Genomic DNA, 22135 nt, shown 5'->3' with positions numbered 1-22135 from the left:
TTGTCAAAGTCCCTGTAAATCACTGTATCCATCTTACAGGGTATCAGGAAAAATGCTAAATGGGGAAAAGTAATAAAGTCCATCCAGTCCCAAGCCAGGTTCATGAGCCTACAGAAATTATTAATGGTTAAGAGCAAGACGTGGGATAAGCTGTTCAGAACCTTCTAATAGACTATTATACCCTATAATGCAGGCTACCCAGACCTAGGGCTAATAAATAAAGAAAAAAATTATTTAAAGTATCATGAATAATGCAACAGCACACAGGATTATGGGCCTATGACTAAGACTGATTTGTTCATGATACAATACATCCCTCAGAAATAAGCAAATGTTTACTCAGAAAGCTAAAGTAGCACTTCTTAGTCTGTTAGCAATTTAGAAAGAGGTTAAACATGACCAAGAGAATTCAGCCTTTTTAAAATCAGTTGTTTAGATTGGATTAACAAAACAAACCAAAAAATTTATCATCACTAAAAAGACACCAAGTACAACTGATTTTTTTTTTTGTTTTTGCTTTTCATGGATATATTCTGGCTTGGCACAACAGGATATTCTTACAAGAATGCTATAAATCATTAAGGTACACATGACATGGTCAAGGACTGCCTGCCTACCAGAGAAATGACGTGGCAGCACTATCAGCAAAGACCAATTCCAGACAAAATACTTCAATGCTTTTATTATCCTTGATCTAGAATTACACTGACAGCATACCTCAAACAAAAACCACCATCTGCAGCTTCTCCATTACTACAGTAATAAATTAAAACAAACTTGAGATGATCAGACCTTGACAAACTGTTACTTACTTTTTTTTTCAAAATAAGACCAATTATGTTTTCACACATTTTTATGTGAACTCAAAATAAGCAGATTTGAAGCTAATTTCAACCAAATAGCCTATAAAAAGAAAAAAAAAAACACAACAAATTTATTGATGTACAAGATTTTCACCTAGGATATTAACAGAGCTTTATTCTCTGCTCTTGCTTTTCTTTTAAAAGGATGAGAACATTAAAATGAGATAAGCATCAATCTAGAAACAGTGAAGAGAAATACTTCTACATCTGATCCACATGAAACATATGATCACTCAAAATGAGGGCTTACTTTCAATTTCATTTCAACACTGTCTTCCTAATGCTTTTTACAGGGAATTGTAATACATGTATCTGTTCTTTTGAAGTCTCAACATACACCTAGTCACCTCATCTCCATGATGTACCAGCACTGAGCAAAAACATTTCCTCCAGAAAATATGATTGCTAGGAGAAAGAAGCAGTTAAAACTACATGTCACACATGAATGTAAGAATTCTTCTAATTCACTAAGAATTAAACTTACTGTTCAGCTAAAAGAAGAAAATACCAAGTCTAAATTACAACAGGAAAAATACACAAAACACTTAAATATAAATGTTATGGGTTCTATCCCAGCTAGAGAAAGCCTTGTTTTCAGTGATCTATTAGCAGAGAAACAACCATCTCTGCAAAGTGTTTCAAGAGACAGATGACAGACGAAATCTTAGCCTTCTTAAATGCAAAAAGCTTAAAAAGTACACCTCATGGCAAACTAGATTAAAATTAACCTCAAGAGGGTATAGCAACAAGAACAGAATACAGGATTCCTAACAGGAGATAATTTAACATCACATCTTAAAAAATTAGCAGTGTTACACCAGATTGTCATGGTTTATTCCCAGCTGTCACCTCAGCTCCACACAGCCCCTCACACAACTCTCTCCTGATGGAATGAAGAAGAGGATCAGAAGAGTAAAAGAGAGAAAATTCATGGTACAGTTTAACAGGTAAAGCAAGAGCAGCACATGCAAACAAAACAAAACAAGGAATTCATTCACCACTCCCCACAGCCAGGAAGGTGTTCAGCCATCTCCCAGAAAAGCCAGGCTCCATCACATGGAACTGTTACTTCAGAAGACAACCACCACCATTCCAAACCCCCTCACTCCTTCTTCCTCCAGCTTTATATACCAGGTGTGATGCCTAAGGTCTTGGATCTCCCTTTGGTCAGCTGGGGTCAGCTGTCCCAGCTTTGTCCCCTCCCAACTCTCTGTGAGGAGCAGAAAGGCCTTGATGCTGTGTAAGCACTGCTCAGTAATAACAAAAACACCCATGTGTTATCAATACTGTTTCCAGGGCAAATCTAAAATACAGTCCCAGACCTGCTATTCTGAAGACAACTAACTTTATGCCACCCAAAACCAGCACACAGGCTTTTTGGGGTTTGGTCTTGGGGTGGTAAGTTTTTTCTTATCTATACAAAACTAAAATATGAAAACTAAATCACACAAAGAATGCTGATGAAAACTTTTGGTAATTCAGGATGTAAACCAAGAAACCAGGGAACAGCAGCTTAGATGAAGCAGTAAAACTATAACTACTTTTTTCTATACAGCTGAGGTTAAATGGTCTGCTATATTGATGCCTTGAGAATGAACCAATTTATGTATGTTCTACAAATTAATTTTCATTTAAATTTCATGCTTAGAAAAGTCTTACATTTACTTACCAAACATTCCACTAGTTTCAAGTATGTAGGAGAAACTTAGGAATTTTATGTATAATATTATGGCTCTATGCATTAAATTAAAAAAAAAAAAAAACAAAACGAAACAACCTGACATTATTATTTCATGAAATATGATGAACTAGCTATTTATGGGAAACCTTCATTCTGGTTACATTATCATAATCAACAAAAACACTGTCCAGAAAGTACAGACAGTAAGAATTTTCAGATCCCCTGTCTAGCTAAGGATCTTACATTTCTTGAACATTTTGAGCAAATAACTAATTTTCCTTGGTTTTGAGGGCATGAGAAATTCAGTACCTGTAACATGCATTTCATGTATTTTTTAACCTATAAATAGTATAGTGTAAAATCAACTTCTGAGATATATGTCTGTCTGTGAGCTGTGACTGTCATATCCTCATAAAATATGATTACGCCATGAAACAGAGAAGTACTACAGTAACATTAATCCCAGGGTGTTTTCACCTACCATGTCACTGTACTTACCTTAGAATACAACTGTACAGATGAAGCAATTTACAAATGTTTGATACATAAATTGCAAAGCTTCCCTTTCCTAAGTGTCCCTTTCAAACTGCAGGGCAATTTATCAGCATGCTTTGCACAGCAAAAACGCTCCCATGCACCAATAATTAAAAAGGCATCCCAAGAAAAGCTGCACCATCTTAAAACAGTACAAATTAGTACCTATTCAAATAGATACTGCTACACAGTCCCATTTCAATCTTCAATAATCAGCTCTTTTTTGCCATGCCTTAGCACTGCGTGAATATTACATAAGCCTCAATAAATTTTACCGATATAGCTTACAGTAAAACAGAGTAAAGGAGTCTAAAACCTTTTTCTCTCCCCCACACTTGAAATGTGCTTTCATGTTTAAATATAAAAACTTTGTCATAATTGAAGTATTATTGAGCATTTACAATAATATCTATGATTCTTTTGAGACATGGAAAAAGGTAACAATGAAAACTAAAATACAGTAAGATACTTGAGATGAATAACAGACAATGAAGGAAGATAATATAGTTGGGGAGTCTCTTTTCTGCACATACACAAAATTCAATATATTAACAATGCATGCACTAGTGAGATATTTTAAATTGTTTCAAATAATTAAAACATAAATTTGCACAATAGGTGTAGAAAACCACAGAAAGATACTTCATTATATATCTGGATTTTCAGCTCTCATGGTATTCAGACTTCCTTGATGAAGTAATTTTTAGGGCCTATTTAAAAATTGTCTACAATTAAAACAAATTATGCTGGCTCTGCAATTTTCAAAATTCTGATACTGTGACACAAAATGAGTAGTAGATAACAATCTAAATTCTTTTAGTTATATACTCATGTTCTTAACAAGATTTTCTAGTCAACATTTGGTCATTCAGTGTATAAACAAGTCAAGAGTATAAGGTTATTTCAGCTAGCATTAGTAATAATGCTCATCTGTATAAAATCCTACAAGCCTGAAAATATAAACTGTTACATTGAACTACTTCAACAATACTGAACACAAATATATTTTATTAATACAGCAAGCTGTTAGAAAAAAGGCAAAGTGAACACTTACAAATTCATATTTTTTTTAAGAGAAAAAGAGCAATAAGTTAGTCAGTCTCCATGCTGGCTCATTCTTTGTTATGTGCTAAACAGATTATGTTTGCTATGTCAAAATTGGAAATGCAAGATGGTTTTACAGAATTATATCCACTATTTAAATTGAATTGATTCATCTCAACTGTGGACTTGGAATTGACAGCCTAATTATTTAAAACTTCATTTTTATCACAAATGAAAGAAACTGACTTAGAAAGACACAACTGTGAAATTTCAGTGGTTTCAGTAGTTCAGTTTTAAAATATTTAGGGCTTTTTTCAGTCAGCACAAAGCAAGTTGGTGGTGTGCCAACATCATCATAGTTGATATACTACTGATGAGAATAAATAAAAAACAATTCAGATTGCACAGTTTATGAGTGGCAAATACTGTACTGGTAGAATGTTGCTTCACTGCAACATGGACTTATGAGACCAAAATAGAAAGGAAAAACCCCAAAAACCAAGAAAACAGCAACAAAAAAAAATTAAACCTCTTAACTGAAATCAAAACACACATGCCAAAATTTTGCCAATTGGCAATACATGTCAAATAGAACTAAAGGACAATCCAAAACATAACTGATTTCAAAAAAATCTCCAGAAAGGTAAGAAGACTAAATAACTACCATTAAAATTGATTATTACATAAATAAACTCTTCTTCTTGAGCTTTACTTCTCTTTTAAAAGTTCCTTAATATGACCCCTTCTTTAAAAAAAACTGCTCAACAGTTATCTAATATATGACATCATTGTCTTAGATTTCCGAAGAAAGACTCTGCTATATGCCATACTACATTAAATATTTTACTAAAATCCACAGTCTTACAACTTTAGTAGTTTTTAAAAATCATTAAATGTACAATTTTATTTACATGCAAGTCCATTAAAAAGAACAACCTCCAGAAGAAAATGGCTCTTTAAACAGGCCTATTTAAAACACAGAAAATCACTACATTATTGGAGGTGATGATGTGTTTCAAAAGGGCAAATAACAGATTCTTATTAACTGACTGCAACTGTGTTACTGGCTACTGGAAATACTGAAAGAACTCCATGAGTCTGTATGGTCTCCCCACCTATGTCTTCTCTGCAGAGGTGGTCTTTGAGTGTTTTTGTGGGGAGGTACTACTGAATTCATGACAATAGGGATGGATATTTGATATTCGTATCGTTCCAACATCTGAGCAATCTTCTCACGAGTGACTCCATGCTTATTCCTCCTACAAAAACAAAAAAGTCAATAAATTATCTGGTATGTTTATAGTTACATGTAGTTATAGGTAAGTAAATATATATATGTAAAATTGCATGTTACAATCTCTAAGAAAAAACCCTCTAAATTCTCAATTGTTTCTTCTTGCTTTTATTACACTATATCCTCATTCTCAAGGTATTCAACTTACATTAAGGTTTATTTTAACAATTCACAGCTGTATATATTGGGCAACAGTAAACAATATGTTATTCTTCTTCATACACAAATGTGAAGTAATTCACTATAACTATGCATCTGAATTACCCTAGAAGAAATTTACTATTTATTCAGCAGATTTTACATGGTATACTAGCTAAGGAGTAGACTTTTCCTTATGAAAGAAATGTTCAAACTAGCATAAAATATGCAATTACACTGTTTCAAGACTTGACAGAATATTTTCTCATCGAGAAATCTCTCTACAGAGTAAGAAGCGACTTTAGTTCTGAACCAGGACAACACACTCAAAATGCTTTCATCTACTAGTTGTAACTCACACTTGCTGTAAATTCAGAAATGGAGTGAAACACACGTAAGGGAAAAGGTACCAAAAGTGCTGTCCTATTCTTGCAGTGCTCAGTGACCAGCTACTTTCAGGGAGAACTTGGTCTATTAAGAACCTGAGCACAATACATTAAAGTATATATATAATCACCTCAGTACTTATGGAATAGGACCTTAAAATCCATGTTAGCAGAGAATTTTAGTCTCTGCCAGAAGAAAACCACAAGCCTCATGCACAAACTGAATGTCAGAGAATTGACAGGAATTAATCTAAAAGAAGAGACTTAAAACAGAAACAAAAGGTTTTGATGCATAAATAAGATTTATTATAACCCAATACTTCTTATTGCCAAGAAAACTTGTCCACGCTAAATTATGTCCACAACAAACCAACAGGGAATAATTTCTGCATCTGTGTGCTTTCTGCCAGGGACAGAAGAGGTATGGACCTTAACAACTTGATCAGTTCTACACAGGAGAAATCAACAGTGGGAATAAACAGGCTATACTGGAAAGACAATATTCCAAACAGAAATATTTTAGAAGACTGAGTCCTCACCGCCCAGTCCCATCAGGACTTTATTACAACAAAGAAGTAAGTATCAAGTTGACAAGGGCTCAAAGCACACTGCAGGCAGCACACTAGTTTCACATTCAGAATAGAAGCAGAATTGATGATCTCAGAACTATTCAAAATTGGCTTCTTAAAGGTGTATTTTATCAGCTTTCTTTCTACCAAGAAAGTGCTTAAGCAGAGCATTTCCCTCACAGACACTCTTCCCTGAGACAACAATAGAAGCTGGAGTGATCATTGCATGTGCCTCATTGTTTAAATGCTTTTAATTTCTATATTGTGCTAAAGAAGCCCAGGAGCAGCTGCATGATGAACTAATCACTTGGTGAGTTTTAGCAGTTTTGATTTTATTCACAAGGTTAATGACAGAGAAAAAAGTCAGCCCTCTAGAAATATGTGGATTTTATAAAGCATTTGGCATTTTTGACAGACAAAAAAATGAGAAGAGCAAGTCTAGGTTTTTTAATGTGAAATGTTGGAAGCAGAAAGTTATTCAATATTTTCCTATCAATATTCAATATTTTGCTATCTTAGTACTCCTAGAAAAAAATTACAGCTCAATTGCACTGGCCATCAAGTGCACAGACATCCACAATTGAATGGACTTGTGCATAATCACTTCATAAAAGAGGAAGGACTTTAGTACTTTTCCTTGCAGAATAAGGCAGGATAATAAAATCACCAGCAGCAAAAGTGCATCAAGCGTAGAAACTGATTTAAAAAAGGAAATAAATTTGCTGTATAGTGTCATTTAATACTGGTATCGCCTCTTCAGGCATGTCTTCACTCATTCTTTGGCAGCTTGGCTATGCTGAGAGAGCATAAAGTCATCTATCCAAACCAAAGCAGACATACCAGCAAAAACTCCTAGGACAGATGGGAGGAGGAAGACTGTTTTGCATAGAGAAACACAGAACCTATTGATAAAAGCAAAGTTCTGCCACTATGAAATGCTTCCATACTATCCTTCACCACTGCACCCTCAGCAAGCTTGCTGATGGAACAAAACTGAGGAGCCCTCTCCCAAAGTAACTAAAGAACAAAATGAAAACTTACATAACCACCTTTCTTAAACTCCCAAAAAAGAAAGTTTCCAGGCAGTGGGCCTCTGTTTAAATATCTAAAGCAACCAGAACTGCTAAAATATTTCTAGGAATCTTCCAAAAACTGGTAACAGCACTAAACAGTTCAAGGGTTTTGCTCTGGGAAAGATATCAACTTTACTCCTACAATTAATAATTGAACAATAAAATTCATCAGTAACAACATAACAGTTTATCCTGTTGCTTGTTAAGATCATCTGGAAGCATGAATTTTCCTGGAAAATTAGTCTTGTTTGTGTAATGGAAATCTTAAGTGCCTGATTACTAAGATTCCTAACTTGGCTGTGATGCATGCCAAACAAGAAAAACTTACAATCATTCTATAGAGAGAGAACTTCGTCTCTCAAAACAAGTGAGTGGTAGCTTACGAGCAAAAGGTGAAAACTTTAGAACATTTATTAACCAAATAAAGTACAAGTCAGCAATGTAAGCATTATACATATATATAAATACACATATTTTGTGCACTGTAGGTGCTACTTTACAAAGCTGAAACAATTAGAGGCAAAGTCAGCTGGATGTATATAAAACAAAAATCAGTGAGAGAACTCTGTCATCAACTATGGAAATATTACACTACTTTTCAAACTAAGAAATATCCTTGAGCTTGTTTGATACCTCCTAGATTCCTAAAGCAGATATATCTGAGACAAAAAGGACATTAACCAGGAAGAATAAGCAGCTGCCCAAGCACTCTCAGAACCCAGAAGTTAAATGATCCATGTTCAGCAGTACTCTAAGTCACACCTACACAGGTCCAATAAAATTTTACTATTGCCATTTTCAGCCAACAAGATGGAGCTGGTCTACTTGTTTATCCATTAAACCTCCATGTAAAGGTATAACTCAAGATGCCTATTTAAATAAAATATATTCCATACTACTAATAAAGAACTTGAGAAAATATTTTGAATAAAATATAACTTATTGCATATATATTTATGCATTCATGTTTATCTGCCTATCTATCTCTGTATATAATAAAGTACCATGATTTCTGTACGAGAAACCTTACTTTTCTAGTTCTTCAGGATCAAACTTCCACCAAGTATCTGGCTCATGGAATTCCACTCTGTATCCTTTTTCTAGAGCCTGCAGCAAGCAAAGAAATATGTGTGATGTGTACCATGATCACATAAAACATCAGAAAAAAAATAAAAGACAAATATAATAAACAGATGCAGCAGCATACTCTGCTGTGGTACTACACTGAATTTTACTTATACCCAGCCTGTCTTAGCTTTTGTCTCAGGCTAACCAAATTAAATCAAGTCAGTTCTTGAACTGATCTAAACCATTGCCATACCAATTACTAACCATTATCAATAAGCAGTCTCTCTCCTTAAAAACTTGAGTAAAAATGTTTCTGGACAAAATGTATCAACTTATCCCATGCAGCCAGCATAAGTTTTTTAAAATTGTTACAGGTGACAATCATGCAACAAAACCTACCACTTCCACGTAAGGCTTCATTTCCCAGGCTTGAGTATTAGTGTTGTCTATTATAACTGGAGATTTTCCCTGCTCCATTGCTTGCTTTGCTGAAAAGAAAAATTGTGCAAGTTAATAAACCACATCTAACTCGAACAAAACAAAAAAAACTGCCCCAGATTTTCTTTCACTAATCTACTCTGACTGAAACACTCTGTTCTGAGAGAAAGAATAAAAGGTACAGGCAGGAATGAAAACAAGCAGAAACAAGAACGTGATGCCCAAAGAAACAAGGTTATCTATTTTTAACTCTGAAACCTGTAGAAATTCAAAATTTAATGTTTATATATACATAAATTAAAGTATAAAAAACACTTTAAATACTTTTATATATGCTTTGCTAAAATATATTTACTGCTTTTCATATAGACTCTTAATACTCATATATGTTATGCTACACTTCTATTTCCTCTATGTAGCACAGCTTAATAGGATGCCTTTAATTCATTCCAACCTCTCTTCCGGTTCCACTCATGGGCATCACCAAGCTGAGCAGCATTATAGGTGTATCCATACTGCTGATGAAAATAATCATCAGTGCTGAGCACAATGCCATCACAACTCTGACCAAGCAGAACACTGTTAAAGGAAAACACAAAAACATATTCACTTTTAATTTTAAACAAACATTAAAGAAATAAAAGAAATTGAACTGTGACCTATTTCTGAACTTCAAACAGATTTATAAAAAGCACACCTATATATATTACCAATAATCCTAATCCAAATCAAAGCAGTATTTCCTCTCTACTATTTCTGTATTTGTTGTTTCTTCTCCACTCCCAAGAGATGTTGGCATCCATCTAATTTTACAGCCATACTACAGTAAGTACCTCATAATAATTCAATGTATTTGCTAACACTTTCCATCTGAAGCCTCACTTGCAAATATGTCTAGAAAGCAATCTGATCATGAGAACTCCCCATTCTGCCAAATGTGAATTTAGTTTCAGAAAGTCCTTGGAAATTGGCGTTTAAATGAAAACCTTATATAACTGAGACAACAATACAATTTTTAAAGTCCAGTCCTAGACTGGACTTTAGGCCTCCTTGTCTCTTTTTAATTCTATGGGATATTTAAATCTGAAAACAGAAAACAGCCCGTTAGCGCCACAGAGCATGTAAAGCCCACTGCAACACTCAGATATCAGTGGAAATTTAGGCAACTATTCCAGCTCAGAAGTAGGCAACATACCCACAGGCTACAAAATCCAAACTGCACTATGTGGGACTGCAGTACTGCTGAGGTGGCAGGAACAAAAAATAATTGGCCAGATCCCAAATAACTTAGGGGAACAAAGATATGCTAGTTCTATGTTACCAAGCTTTCCCATATAGATCTGCAGGAAGAGCCATTTAAATGTAATTCCTACACAAGGAATTTGCTAGGTTTTGCTACCTGTCACCAACAACAAACCATTATGATTGCTTCAGGACAAACAGCAAAGCTATTTGAGAAAGCAGAGCATGACACACCTAAAGTTCAGCCACTTCACTTGAACACTGATAAGTAATTGGTTTAGTTAGAGCCTAGATATTTCAATAGGGTGTGTATTACACTGCTTTAGAAGAGTGCAGAAGGGTTAGTCATCTATTTTTGTTCTAAATAGATTAAATGGCACCAGTAAATCATACACCACACACAGCAGCATTTTTTTATCCCTTTTCTTTTGTACAAAATATTTAACAAATTTAAATTATTTGGCTGTGATTTCACACATGGCTCAATTCTCTTATTTACAGTATGCTACATTTGCCAATTAATAATGCAAGAAAAACTGGATCTATCTTCAACACTCACTCCTTGTGTGCTGAATGTATATACACATATCCTAAATAACCATCTGCCTTAATAAAAAAAAGATAGCAAATAACATCTGGGATTCTTCTACTGGCTGAGTGGATGGACACACCACTACAATTCCTAGGGGCCTGAGCATCAGGTTTCTATAGGAATATATGAACTGACAAATCAGCACTAATGAGACACTAATTTTTATTTCTAAGAACTGACTCTATTTGCTCTTACTCTGGAGAAAAACTCACTTAGTTGAAGTCTTTTGCTGTATCTTCCAAACATCATTAATAGCAATAGAAATAGAGTGACAAGGGTTCACAAATCTTGCAAACCCATAAACAAAGTGTGTTCTTGAAATTGTTTGTGAGTATTCCTTGAAGTTCAGAATACACCATACAATTATTAATGAACCAATATAACTGAAATATAGTAAACTGTATTTGCAATAATCCAAAACCCATAGATTTTGAGAAGGCAAAGTAGTTACTAAAGAGTAACAGAGCCCTTACCCAATACACAACACACAAGCTATCACATCATGTGTTTATGAACTCAAACTTCAAATACTATAGTAATGACTGGAATCTCTTTCTAAATTGTGAAATTAAATCATAAAACATAACATTTTAAAAGCCTGACAATTACTTCTTTGAATTCCTAGTATTTAAACTTTTAAAATTCAAAGTGGAAAACTATTGGTTGACATCATATGGAATAGTTCATTTACCTCTAACACGTATTTGGAAATAAAATTTATGCCAGGCCCTGAACTAGAGAACAGAAGAACAAAAAGCATATCTATAGAAAGAAACATTATTATCTGAACCCACAGAGATGATATTCCACTTTTAAGAGAGAAAAAAAGGATAAATGTATTTCTAGTAAGAGTCAAATTCCAGGTTAGTCAATATACGCACATGCTCGCTATGAGTAGCATATTATCCAACTGCCGTAATACATCTTTCTCACCATAAACCTTCCCTCCAAGCAACCACCACCTTTGAACACAGTGGGACACTGAAATTAAAGCAGCTCACCTACTTTTTCCACAAATGCTACCTGATTTAATAGAAGCTATTATCCTCACATATAAAAATCTCATGTTAAAACCAAAATATTAACTGCTTAGCGAACCAATACACATTTTTTCCAATGCATGTGTGCATGCATGCATACACACAAATCCTTTTAAAACATCCCCAGATATGTATCCTAGTTAGCCTACTCTAACAAATGATCTTATAATTCAAAAGATACCTCAGAATCTAATAATTCACCTATTTAAAATAGCTACCATATTGTGGATGAAGAAAAAAGTAGGCAATAACTAAATATAGTTTCAAAATACACAGCATTACTGAGCTGTGTATACATTCCTCTAAAAGCATTGTTCATAATACTGTTTAAATAGATACATAAGTAGAAACAACAGCACACCACTGCTTCTACATCCAGCTATAAACATTAACTCTAACTTTTCCCTTCAGAAGATTTTCCTCTAAGGAAAATGACCTCAGAGAAAGACAACTGTCTTTATATAATTACTGGATTTAACTAAAAATGGACTTCTTAAATGACACCAACATGTGCTCTTTCAACTTCATTAAGCTCTGTTTTAGTCAAATTAATGCTTAGTTATTCATGTAAAAAAGGCAATTTGCAACTGCTGCCAACTTCAGTAGCAAAATACTTTAAAAATACAAGTCTCTTTTCCTGTAACTTGTACCAGGACTGTAAGATCATATTACCATCTACTTCTAATTGTACAAGATTTTGGTTACTTGAGGTAAAGCGATTGCTACTCGGTATCTGTCTGTCTAAACTGCTTTCAAACATTTTTAATTAAATGCTCAATCTCTTCCAAAACCAAGGAAAAAAAAAAAAAAAAAACATTTGTACAGTATTTTGTTATTCCAAGCTTTTCTCTGAGAAGCTTGGAATTGAGGAAGTGAAATCAGACAAAGTACATGCGTTTGTCTGCCCTGCAAAAAATTTTTGTACATCTGCCCAAGGTATACAATTTTAAAATGTCATGTGCACAGCAAATAGTAGTGAAAAGAGCTCATGATTCTCATGGCAAACCCAGTCCTGAACAGAGCTGTCTGGCAGTGGCAGGAAGCTGATTCAGGACCAATACTTCATTATAAGAACACATTTCTCCCAACACACGAATGGCAACAGAAGGAACAAAACTGGCCTAAAATAGCAGGACACAGGAAGCATCATAGTATAAACACTGCAACAAGCAACTTGGTACTGGCAGTAGAGCTAGGAAACAGGGCCAAGGCAGAGTGAAGCAGAGGGAAGACATTGGTATAATGAAGCTGGGAGGGAGATAATACCACTGACTGAAACAGGGAGAAAATTAATCTGGGAAGAAACTGAATAGAGACAAAACTGAAGAAATCAACTTAGTATTTAGAAGCAGATATGGAGTTAGTGAGCACAGACCAAAAGCCATGATTGGATAGGAACAGGAAAACAGGAATTGAAATGGTTAAGAAACAGATTTCGTATGAGCCTCAGCAGCTAGAATTGTCTAAGTCAGGGGGACGCAGGAAATAAACGCATGAGATGAGGGGAGCTCCCCAGTGAGCCAGAAATGGCTGACGTTATGCTCATATTTAAAGCAAGTAAAGACAAAGACCCAAAGAACTAATGGCTGCTCAACCTCACCTAAGCTCTGTCCTGGAAACAATGGAGTGCATCCTTGGAATCTATTTCCAAATACGTTACGAAAATTAGATAACCAGGAAAAGCCAGTGTGGGGTTTGCAACAGACAAACCATTCTTTACTGACCAGAATGCACTCTGATGAAACAAGTGCATTTGTCAATGAGGACCAAGTGAAGAACACAGCATACTCAGAAATTACCAAATCTTCCAAAATCATCTTCTACCCAGTAACAAGTAGAGAACAACAAAGGACATAGCAAAATCACTTTTTCAGTATCTTCACCATAAATCTGGACAATGAGGCAGAGAACTTGCAGATGACACCAAATTAGGAGTGATGCTCAACACTGAGCTGAACAGTGAGGATTTATCCAGAAGGCCAGAGAGAAACCTGAGAACTGGGTTAAGCAAAACACCAGCAAGCTCAACAGAGAAAGAGTAAAGTTCTACAGCTGATGAAACCTAAGCCTCAGCACAGGCAGGAAAGTGAGTGGTTGAGCAGCTCTGTTGAAAAGAGTCTGAGGATTACAGTGGATATCAAATGAGATGAGTGAATGGTGTGATTTTCCCTGCCTTTGACAAAAGTACAACTTTGGCTTCAGTAGAGGAAGCGTGGCCAGTAGATCACCTGAGAAGGTATTACCCAGACTTTACCTGGCTCTTGTGTGGTCAATTCTGATATACTGTGTCCAGTGTGGGATTTCCCAGTTCAAAAGACATGCTGAAAAACATGAGAGGGCTGAACAGATGGCTACCAAGATGGCTACAGGCATACAACCTCCAAGGAGAGGTTAATCGCAGCTGGGCTTGTTTAGTCTGGCAGTGGAGACATTGAAAGGTCTGATGTAAACCTATTATAGTGAATAAACCTCTCCCTTACTAGAAGGGAAGCTGCAAAGAAGATGAGCCATATTCTACCATGTAACAACACGTTATTACACAGAACATGCAAATTATGGCTTGAGAACTTCAGTTTGGAGATTAGGAACAACTTCCTTACTTAGGTGGTTTGTACTGCACTAGAGAAGTTTGGTGAGACCACAGAAATCTCTGTGATGTTTTTTAGCTCAGGCCTGACAATGATATACCTGACTTGATCCAGTGATGGTGACAGACTTTCTCCAAGCAGAACAATGAACTAGTTCACATCCACTACTCTCTTCCAAAAAAAATATGGTCATAATTCCAACTACTTAGCTGGAATGGAAGAGTCAAAACCAAAAACAAACTTCAGTGGGAGATTTGAGACAGATACAAGTCAAGTTTGTGAGCAGGAAGAAAAGTGTCTGTACTTAAGCACCCTTACTCAGCACAAAACACAAACAGAAATTTGATATTCCAAGGTCTCGCTATTGGCTCTGCCATCATTTCCCACGTGGGGAAACCCCCCTGCAAGATACACCCTCGTTCTCCTCTAGTGCTGATCCACACAGACAATGGTAGTTTTCTGCTTTTCCTTCAGTTATTTTGCTGGCAAAATGGTAAAGATTTGTCTGCAGCTGCCAAAAATGCAAATATCTGCAACGATACCTGTGGATATGGCATCAGATATAACATCATTGCTGTCCTACATTACCCCGCAGAATTCTGTGATGTTACACAGAAAAACATGCTCAAAAGATGTTTATTAAGACTTAACTAATAATAAAGTTATCTTCTCTATTGGCACCCATTAATTCTGGGATGTTTTTCCCCCAAGATATCAAAGACCTATGATTTCATGGGAATTAACAATTAGAACCAAGCATTAAACATATGAAACTGCCTGTAATTGAATACACTGAAAAACAAGCCCCATGCTGTTCAAATTCTGCACTCACTTTTGGTAACTATTCTTAACCTTGATCTCATAGTGCCCACTTTCCCATCTGCTAAACAAAATTAGTAACTGATCTCACTAATGAGAGACGAAACAAAGTAAAAATATGTGTTATTAAAAACCTGAAGATATTTAGAGTTTTTCAGATCATATGAGTCATATATTTGGAAAAAGATTTAGAGACAATTTAGCACACCAAACATGGAAAACAAATATATTTCGTATCTTCATATTAAGTATTATCCAATCTCTAAACTGAATGAGGCAGCATTTTCTCCACAGCGTTATTTTAAAAATGTTTTATGTTGACTTCACGTATTAAAGGAATTATTGTAGTAATACCAAATGGGGACATGCAGCTTCAAAAATGCAGGCTTGCAAAATACAGCAATCAGTTACTATAAAAGATTGTAACAAAAACTACTGAAACATGTAAGAAAAATACCTGTTAGAGATTTCTAGCTGTAATATGGAGATGACTGTCTCCTAAATACCAGAAAAAAATCCACTAATATGATGTTACTCCTTTATATTAAAAAAAACAAGTAAGAACATGTTGACTGTATCTATACCACAGACTTCTTGCATACAGAGACATCCATCTGTAATGTAGTTTCTGGATGAAACTCAGTAAGTACTGATTCAGCAACTTTTTTTATATACACAAGAGAAACTTACTTTCACTTAATAGAGGTAGCATCTGTGCTCTGTCCACTTTTTGTGCTTTTTAAAATGAGTCAAAAAAACACAAAGGGAAAATCCAAGTTGGAGGTACTACCTGTTTTTAACCTGGTCAGACTTCAACAAGTATATTTGGAAGAAAAAATAATGCTTTTATTCTGCGTTGTTCACAAATAAGGAAGAACAACTGACAGACCATACTATGAAAAAAGGGGATGAGATAATGCTCAGTTTCTTCAATACAACAAAACCAAGTATTTTCAGAGTAGTAGCATTCTTCTAATGGCCTTCTAAAATTTTTGCATGGGCGTGAAAAAGGACTCCTGGTTCAGTCAAATTGATATTGCTAGATTTGATGGGAGGTGTTTTTTTTTTAAATTAGGAAATTTAAGAATTAAAAAAAGCACATACTAGTACAAAAATTTCAGAATAAAAGACTATGCAATTTAATAGATGCTCAACATTTTAAATTCAACAGAGGAGCTCCTGTACATCAAAACTCTGAGGGAGATAAAACCACCAAGTAAATATTTTTAATATTTACTGTCACTTGCACTATTTAAGTACAAATGACAGCTTTAAACTATTGCATTTTAAGAGTCTAATTTACAAACTAAAAAAGTTTCCTTGTTGCTTACAGATATATTTAAATTCTTTAAAAAATTTACTTGAATGAACTTCTCAAGCTTTAAGTCTTCACTTACCGAGAAAGTGTTGATTTCCCTGAACCTGGTAGGCCTCTTAAGATTACAAGCAATTTCTGTGAACAACTGAATTTTTCTTCAGATAACTGCAATGAAGAAAAGTTGTGCATTCCTTCTGTACTGTCAGCTTTTGGATCATTCCAACACTCTTCTCTGGTTTCACAGAAACCATTACTTTGGGGTCCATTCTGATCATTATTCCCATTCCTGAAGACCTGAGTAGTATGGATGTCAGTATGACCAGAATAGTGGGTATTTGGATCAAGCAATGGACCATGACTGTTGATATCAGTATTTGCACGGTAACTTTCATAAGTCCGTCCCCCATTCTGACAAGGGATTTGTGGTGCGGCATCAAATATCTGGAAATGGGATTGATGGTTGAATCTAGGAGGAAAACATCCCTGAGGTTTTTTGAAAAATGCTCTAGCCTGCCAAGCAGGTCTGAATTCAGGCACTGAGCAGTTCCAAGTATCTATTTGGCCATTATAGGTATTTTCAGTTTTCCAGCCACCTGTTTCCACAACTAACTGCTGCTCATTGTTTGTTTTCTGACTGTTCTGTTCCCCCAAAGAACACTGTCCATTCTCGTAAAATGGGTGTGGACTACCCAAAAGTACAGGTTGATAATTCTCTTGTGAGCTCTGACTAGAGTTAAATGAAGAGTGCTGTTCCTCAGAAATTTCAGTTTCTTTTCCTTGAACATTAGTATCTAAATTTTCATTTTCCAGCTGGTGAATTTCTTTATAGAACTGATCCAGTTGATCATCTATTTCTGGTACAGTGGCAGAAACAGCCTGCATCTTCTTCACCTCCTTTCTTTTACATCTGTTTTCATTTAATTCATTTTCATCTCCTCCAGTGTTACTACATTCATTGCAATTGCCAGATTTGTCCTGCTTGTTACTTTTGGCAGGTTTGTAAATTGGTCCTATAAAATCTTTGCTTGTGAAAAAGTCTTCATCCGATTGATTTCTATTTACTGAGAATGATGCACTGCTTTTTTCAACATTATCTTCACCAGCACTATTTGTAATAAAAAGGTCCTTCTCTTCTTCAACTTTAGAGTCATTCATTGATGTAAATGGAGGATTTATATTCTGCGCAGTTTCTAAATTAATTGGCTGACAAAGCACTGGATTATTTTCAGGGAGAACTTTGCTCAAAGATCCCAAGACACCCGTAGGTATTTTCTTTTGCTTCTGCATTTCACGTTGTCCTTGGTTGTCTAAGGCACATGTAGGTATCCAACCATTTGATTTTCTCTCAACATCCAATTTCTTCTGAGTACCTTCGTTATCATCAGCAGGGAGTTTCTCAGAAGCCCCTTCTGTTGACTTCATTCTTTTAGAATATGGTTCAATTCCGATTTCACCCTGACACTCCAAGAGCCTTACTGTATTTTCTGCATGAAGCATCTTAGAAAGAAAGAATGAATATATTATCAGCATGTACATTTTTAAAGTATTAAAAAGCTGAAGTTACTCAGGCCTATGACATCACACTCTCCATGGTCACAACTGGAATGTACTCACCCAGAAGAAAAACAGGTATCACCTACCACAAATATGGTTTAAACTAGACTGCTACATTACTTATTGCTTATCTTTGGTAAAAAATTACATTAGTGCTGTATCAGTTGAGCAGTCACAATTTATGATATGCATTAAATAATTTACAAATGCTTTTAAAATGTGACTATTTGAAAATTACATCAACAATCTCTGACCAATATTACTACTGTTCTCTACTTGCTGTTATTCTGCCAAATGTTTGAAATCTGTTTTAAAGATAAGCATATGCCGATTTCCAATGCACAAACTGATGCCTGACATCACTACTAATATGACCAATAAAAATGCAAATAGTTCCACCATGAGGGCTGCTTTCTGTGACATGAACCAAACTCAACTAATTCATTTAACACCAATCAAACAGGTGCTGGGTGGCATTTGTAATTTAGAACTAGTCAAGTAAGACTTAAAATCAAAGCTGCAATCTGTTATCATGGTTTTGGAACTACTGAAGACTTTTGTTAGGGACCAAGATCACTTGCTTGCATGCCTTCTAACATTCAACACATACACACACAAAAAAAAGTCCCCATCCCAAAGAGACTGCATTCTAAGAACTAAACCACTATGTTCTAGACAGGTGCAAAGACAAGCTATTACAAAGCAAGATGGCACTAACCACTATGAGATGCCATCTATTAGTCTGAATTTCTTGGATTTTGAAGTCTACAGAGTATGCAATAAAGAGCAAACTCTTCCCCTCCAAATAAATGCAGTTTCAAACATAAAAGAACATCACTCTCCTACTGGAAGGTTTATTCTACTGTTCTCTGAAACATTTCAACTTTCCATGACAAATATTACGAAGTGTCACATGCTGTTCATCCTGGACAATTTTTTTCTCTATCTGAAAAGGACCTATAGGTAGTACTCTGTGAAGATTTATATGTAATCATTATCTGACATGTTCACTTGCAAAACTGAGAAGAAAAGGTGTTACTCTAGGCACTTTCTCACCTACCATCCAAAGGAAGAGAAGCCTGCCATTCTCAATCTCAAACTGGCTAAACCAAGGAGATGTTACAGTCCACACTTGCCTTTAGTACCTGGAAGAAAGCATTACTGTCAGAAGGGGAAGAAACATGGCCATGCAAGTCTCTCTCTTCCTCAGAACTGATACCATGTTCTCTCTTCCTCTCAAGATTTATGTGTTGTATCCATACCTCCAGCTTCTTCGCTCTTCATTTTTGTGCATTAGAAAGCAAGTATGACATTACTAGTAATCATTGACTAATCATTGAGTCTATCCCCATCTACTTCCTCTGCCTCCACTCAAAACAGTATTGGGGTAAAAAAAAAGTTACTTTATTAGCTTCTATGTCCTCATCTTCTGGGATGGTGTTTAAGCAGACCCCATTTCCTGATGTGGAATTAAAACAGCAAACGTGAACACTTGCTGCCTGACAAAATCTCCACTGACAAAAAATGCTGCTCTGTGACTGTCCCACATAGGAATATCATTTCTTGCTAATCTCTGACACACTTTCCCTCACTAACCTTGAAGAGAGTGAAGCTGCATGCAAAAGCATATCTGCCTGTGTCCTTGGTGAGGACAGAGCAAGCATGCTAAAGGAAAATGCAGTCTGACACTCTCACCTCCTGAATGGGGCAAATTCAGGTCTATATAATTTCTATACAGAACTGGTTGTAAGCATTGAGCCTGAGCCAACACACGGGGATGCCAGACTTATTTACGACTTTAATTAACCTGTGAAACTCCCAGAAGATTCAATCAACTAACTCAAGGCCTTGAACTCCACCTGTATAACACCTTTCCCAAGCGGAAAATTAAGGCCTGCTTGGCAGAACCTACAGACAGGGGAGCTGGCTGGCTTTCCCTGCACGGCGAGTCCGGCGGTCAGGAGGCACAAACCCCAGCGCCCCTCACACGGCCCAGGACACGCGTGGGAGGGAGCCGGGGGAAGCAGGCGCTGCTCCCACACAGGGCTGACAGCGGCGTGTCCGGGGCGAAGGCGCAGCCGCCGGCCTCACGGCGCGGGGAAGTGGATCAGCCGCCCCGTCCCTCCTTTCCCCACGGTGCAAAGCCCGCTCCTTTCCCCAACACACAAACACGTCCCTCAGCGCGGCGCCCACGTCAAACAACCTCAGCAGCCGCCGGCTCCTACGCGCTGACACCGCCATCCCCACGCTGCCCCTTCCCCGCCCGCTGGTGGCAGCAGCGCTGGTGGCGGAGGAGGAGCGGCTTCCCTTCGCGGCCCGGCCGAGCAGCAGCCGGCGCCGCCAGCCGCGGGGGAGAACGCGAACCTCAAGGCAGCGGCTGCCGGCCGCGGCACAGGCAGCGCCTCCGACCCCCACGCCCAAGATGGCGCCGCCTCCCCCCGCCCCGCCCCGTCCCCCGCGAGGGGCGGAGCCTTTCCCGCCGCGCCGCGCGCTCTGCCCGGCGGGAGGGCCCGGCGGCGGGACATGGGATCTGTCCTGGTGTCCCTGCCGGCGCCGCGTGCCGGGGCGTTTGCCGTGGGTGCCGTTCTGCTCTTTGTCACGGACCATGAACTGGGCTCCGGTGAGGAGTGTCCCTAGTGTAAAAGCAGCCCAAGTTTCTTAGACGTGTGTTGTACTTAACGTGGTTTTAATATGATGTAACTACTTCCCCCCCAATCTTATGATACTATGCAAGCCAAACCATATTTTTTTCATTAAAAAAAACCTCAGTCTGGTAACAATAATTCTCCAAATTTCATTAATGCACACAAGAGCTCCAGTAGTGATGTGCCCATTCCAAATACCTGCAACGTTATTCTTTCACATCACCCAAATGGATTATGAAAGTTTTAGAGTATGTGATTCATAAAGTCACTGAAATTAGTTTATTTGCTATAAATGGTAGAAAGATAACTCGTCAAATCCACTGGCCAGGCATTTCTTCAAGTTAACCCTGCAACCAAAGCAGTCTCCTTTCCTGTGCCAGGTGATGGCCTTGTGTTTTTGGAAGATACGGATGTATCTTTGGTAGCATTTTAATCTATATCAGAAGTGAGCTGTTGAAGTCAATCTCCCAGTTTGCCACTATTTTTCATCTGTAGTAGTAATTACGTGCTTCCCTACACAGGCTCATTGAGTATAATGAAATAGACTTACCCTGACAATCCTGTTACAGCTGCTACAGCTCCTATGTGGGAATCATGTAGCACATAGGAAGTCTCTTGCTTGAGACAAAGCTGCAAATAATTCCCCCATATTCCTTGTCCTGCACTAGGTCATAAAAAAAGTTCCATTGTTAGGAGAAGCTGATAGGGTAGGAAAAAGCAGTATCCAAGAGGTTGAACACTGTTACGGTGAAAATATTTACAAAGAAGCATTAATAGACCACATTTTTTCTTTGTTTTCAGAGGAGTCTGAATTTTAAAATTTTATTTTTACATACATTTATAAAGTTACTCAATGCTACCATGTACCACTACTAAGTGTCACCCAAACCATGCTTCCTGTAACATGCATCTATGATTGTAATGGAAGTGTCTCACAGAGGTAAAAAATCTTAGAGTGAGGTAATGTTATTGCATAGATAACAAGATACTAAAAATTATCTGTTCCTGTGTTCCTAGACATTTATTACATCACCTTCATATTAGTTGATGAATTGTAGGCTTTAACTGACCTAAGAGAAGAGTGAAAGGAAAATTTTCAACCTTATGTAATCAGATTTTGATTTGGTTTTCTAAGTGACTTTAAGTTCAAGTTGATTTGAACCTTACAGGTCACATCAATTTATATGCATATGGGAGTGAGTGATGTTCTTTTTTTTTAAAAAAAAAAAAAAGAGTTTTGATGTTACGG

At 36.9% G+C, this 22135-nt stretch overlaps 1 protein-coding gene across 2 annotated transcripts; it reads right to left on the bottom strand.

Annotated features, from left to right (window-relative positions):
- Positions 1-655: 655 nt before the first annotated feature.
- Positions 656-20695, bottom strand: N4BP2L2 (NEDD4 binding protein 2 like 2). Of its 2 annotated transcripts, XM_072930188.1 has the most exons (8): positions 20445-20695; positions 19302-19386; positions 16767-18184; positions 9543-9667; positions 9050-9138; positions 8613-8689; positions 5238-5381; positions 656-3788 (listed from the first exon to the last, which is right to left on the bottom strand). In XM_072930188.1, exons 2-8 carry the CDS (start codon positions 19302-19304, stop codon positions 3782-3784), a joined length of 1863 nt encoding a protein of 620 aa, XP_072786289.1. In that variant the 5' UTR covers positions 19305-19386; positions 20445-20695; the 3' UTR covers positions 656-3781. The 2 variants fall into 2 exon arrangements, with proteins under 2 accessions (XP_072786289.1, XP_041572464.2); XM_041716530.2 differs by lacking the exon at positions 656-3788 and having other exon boundaries at positions 4067-5381.
- Between the last annotated feature and the right edge of the window lie 1440 nt (positions 20696-22135).

The sequence above is a fragment of the Taeniopygia guttata genome, chromosome 1 (assembly GCF_048771995.1).
Source record: "Taeniopygia guttata chromosome 1, bTaeGut7.mat, whole genome shotgun sequence".
NCBI lineage: Eukaryota > Metazoa > Chordata > Aves > Passeriformes > Estrildidae > Taeniopygia > Taeniopygia guttata.
This window is presented reverse-complemented; position numbering and strand designations above follow the sequence as displayed.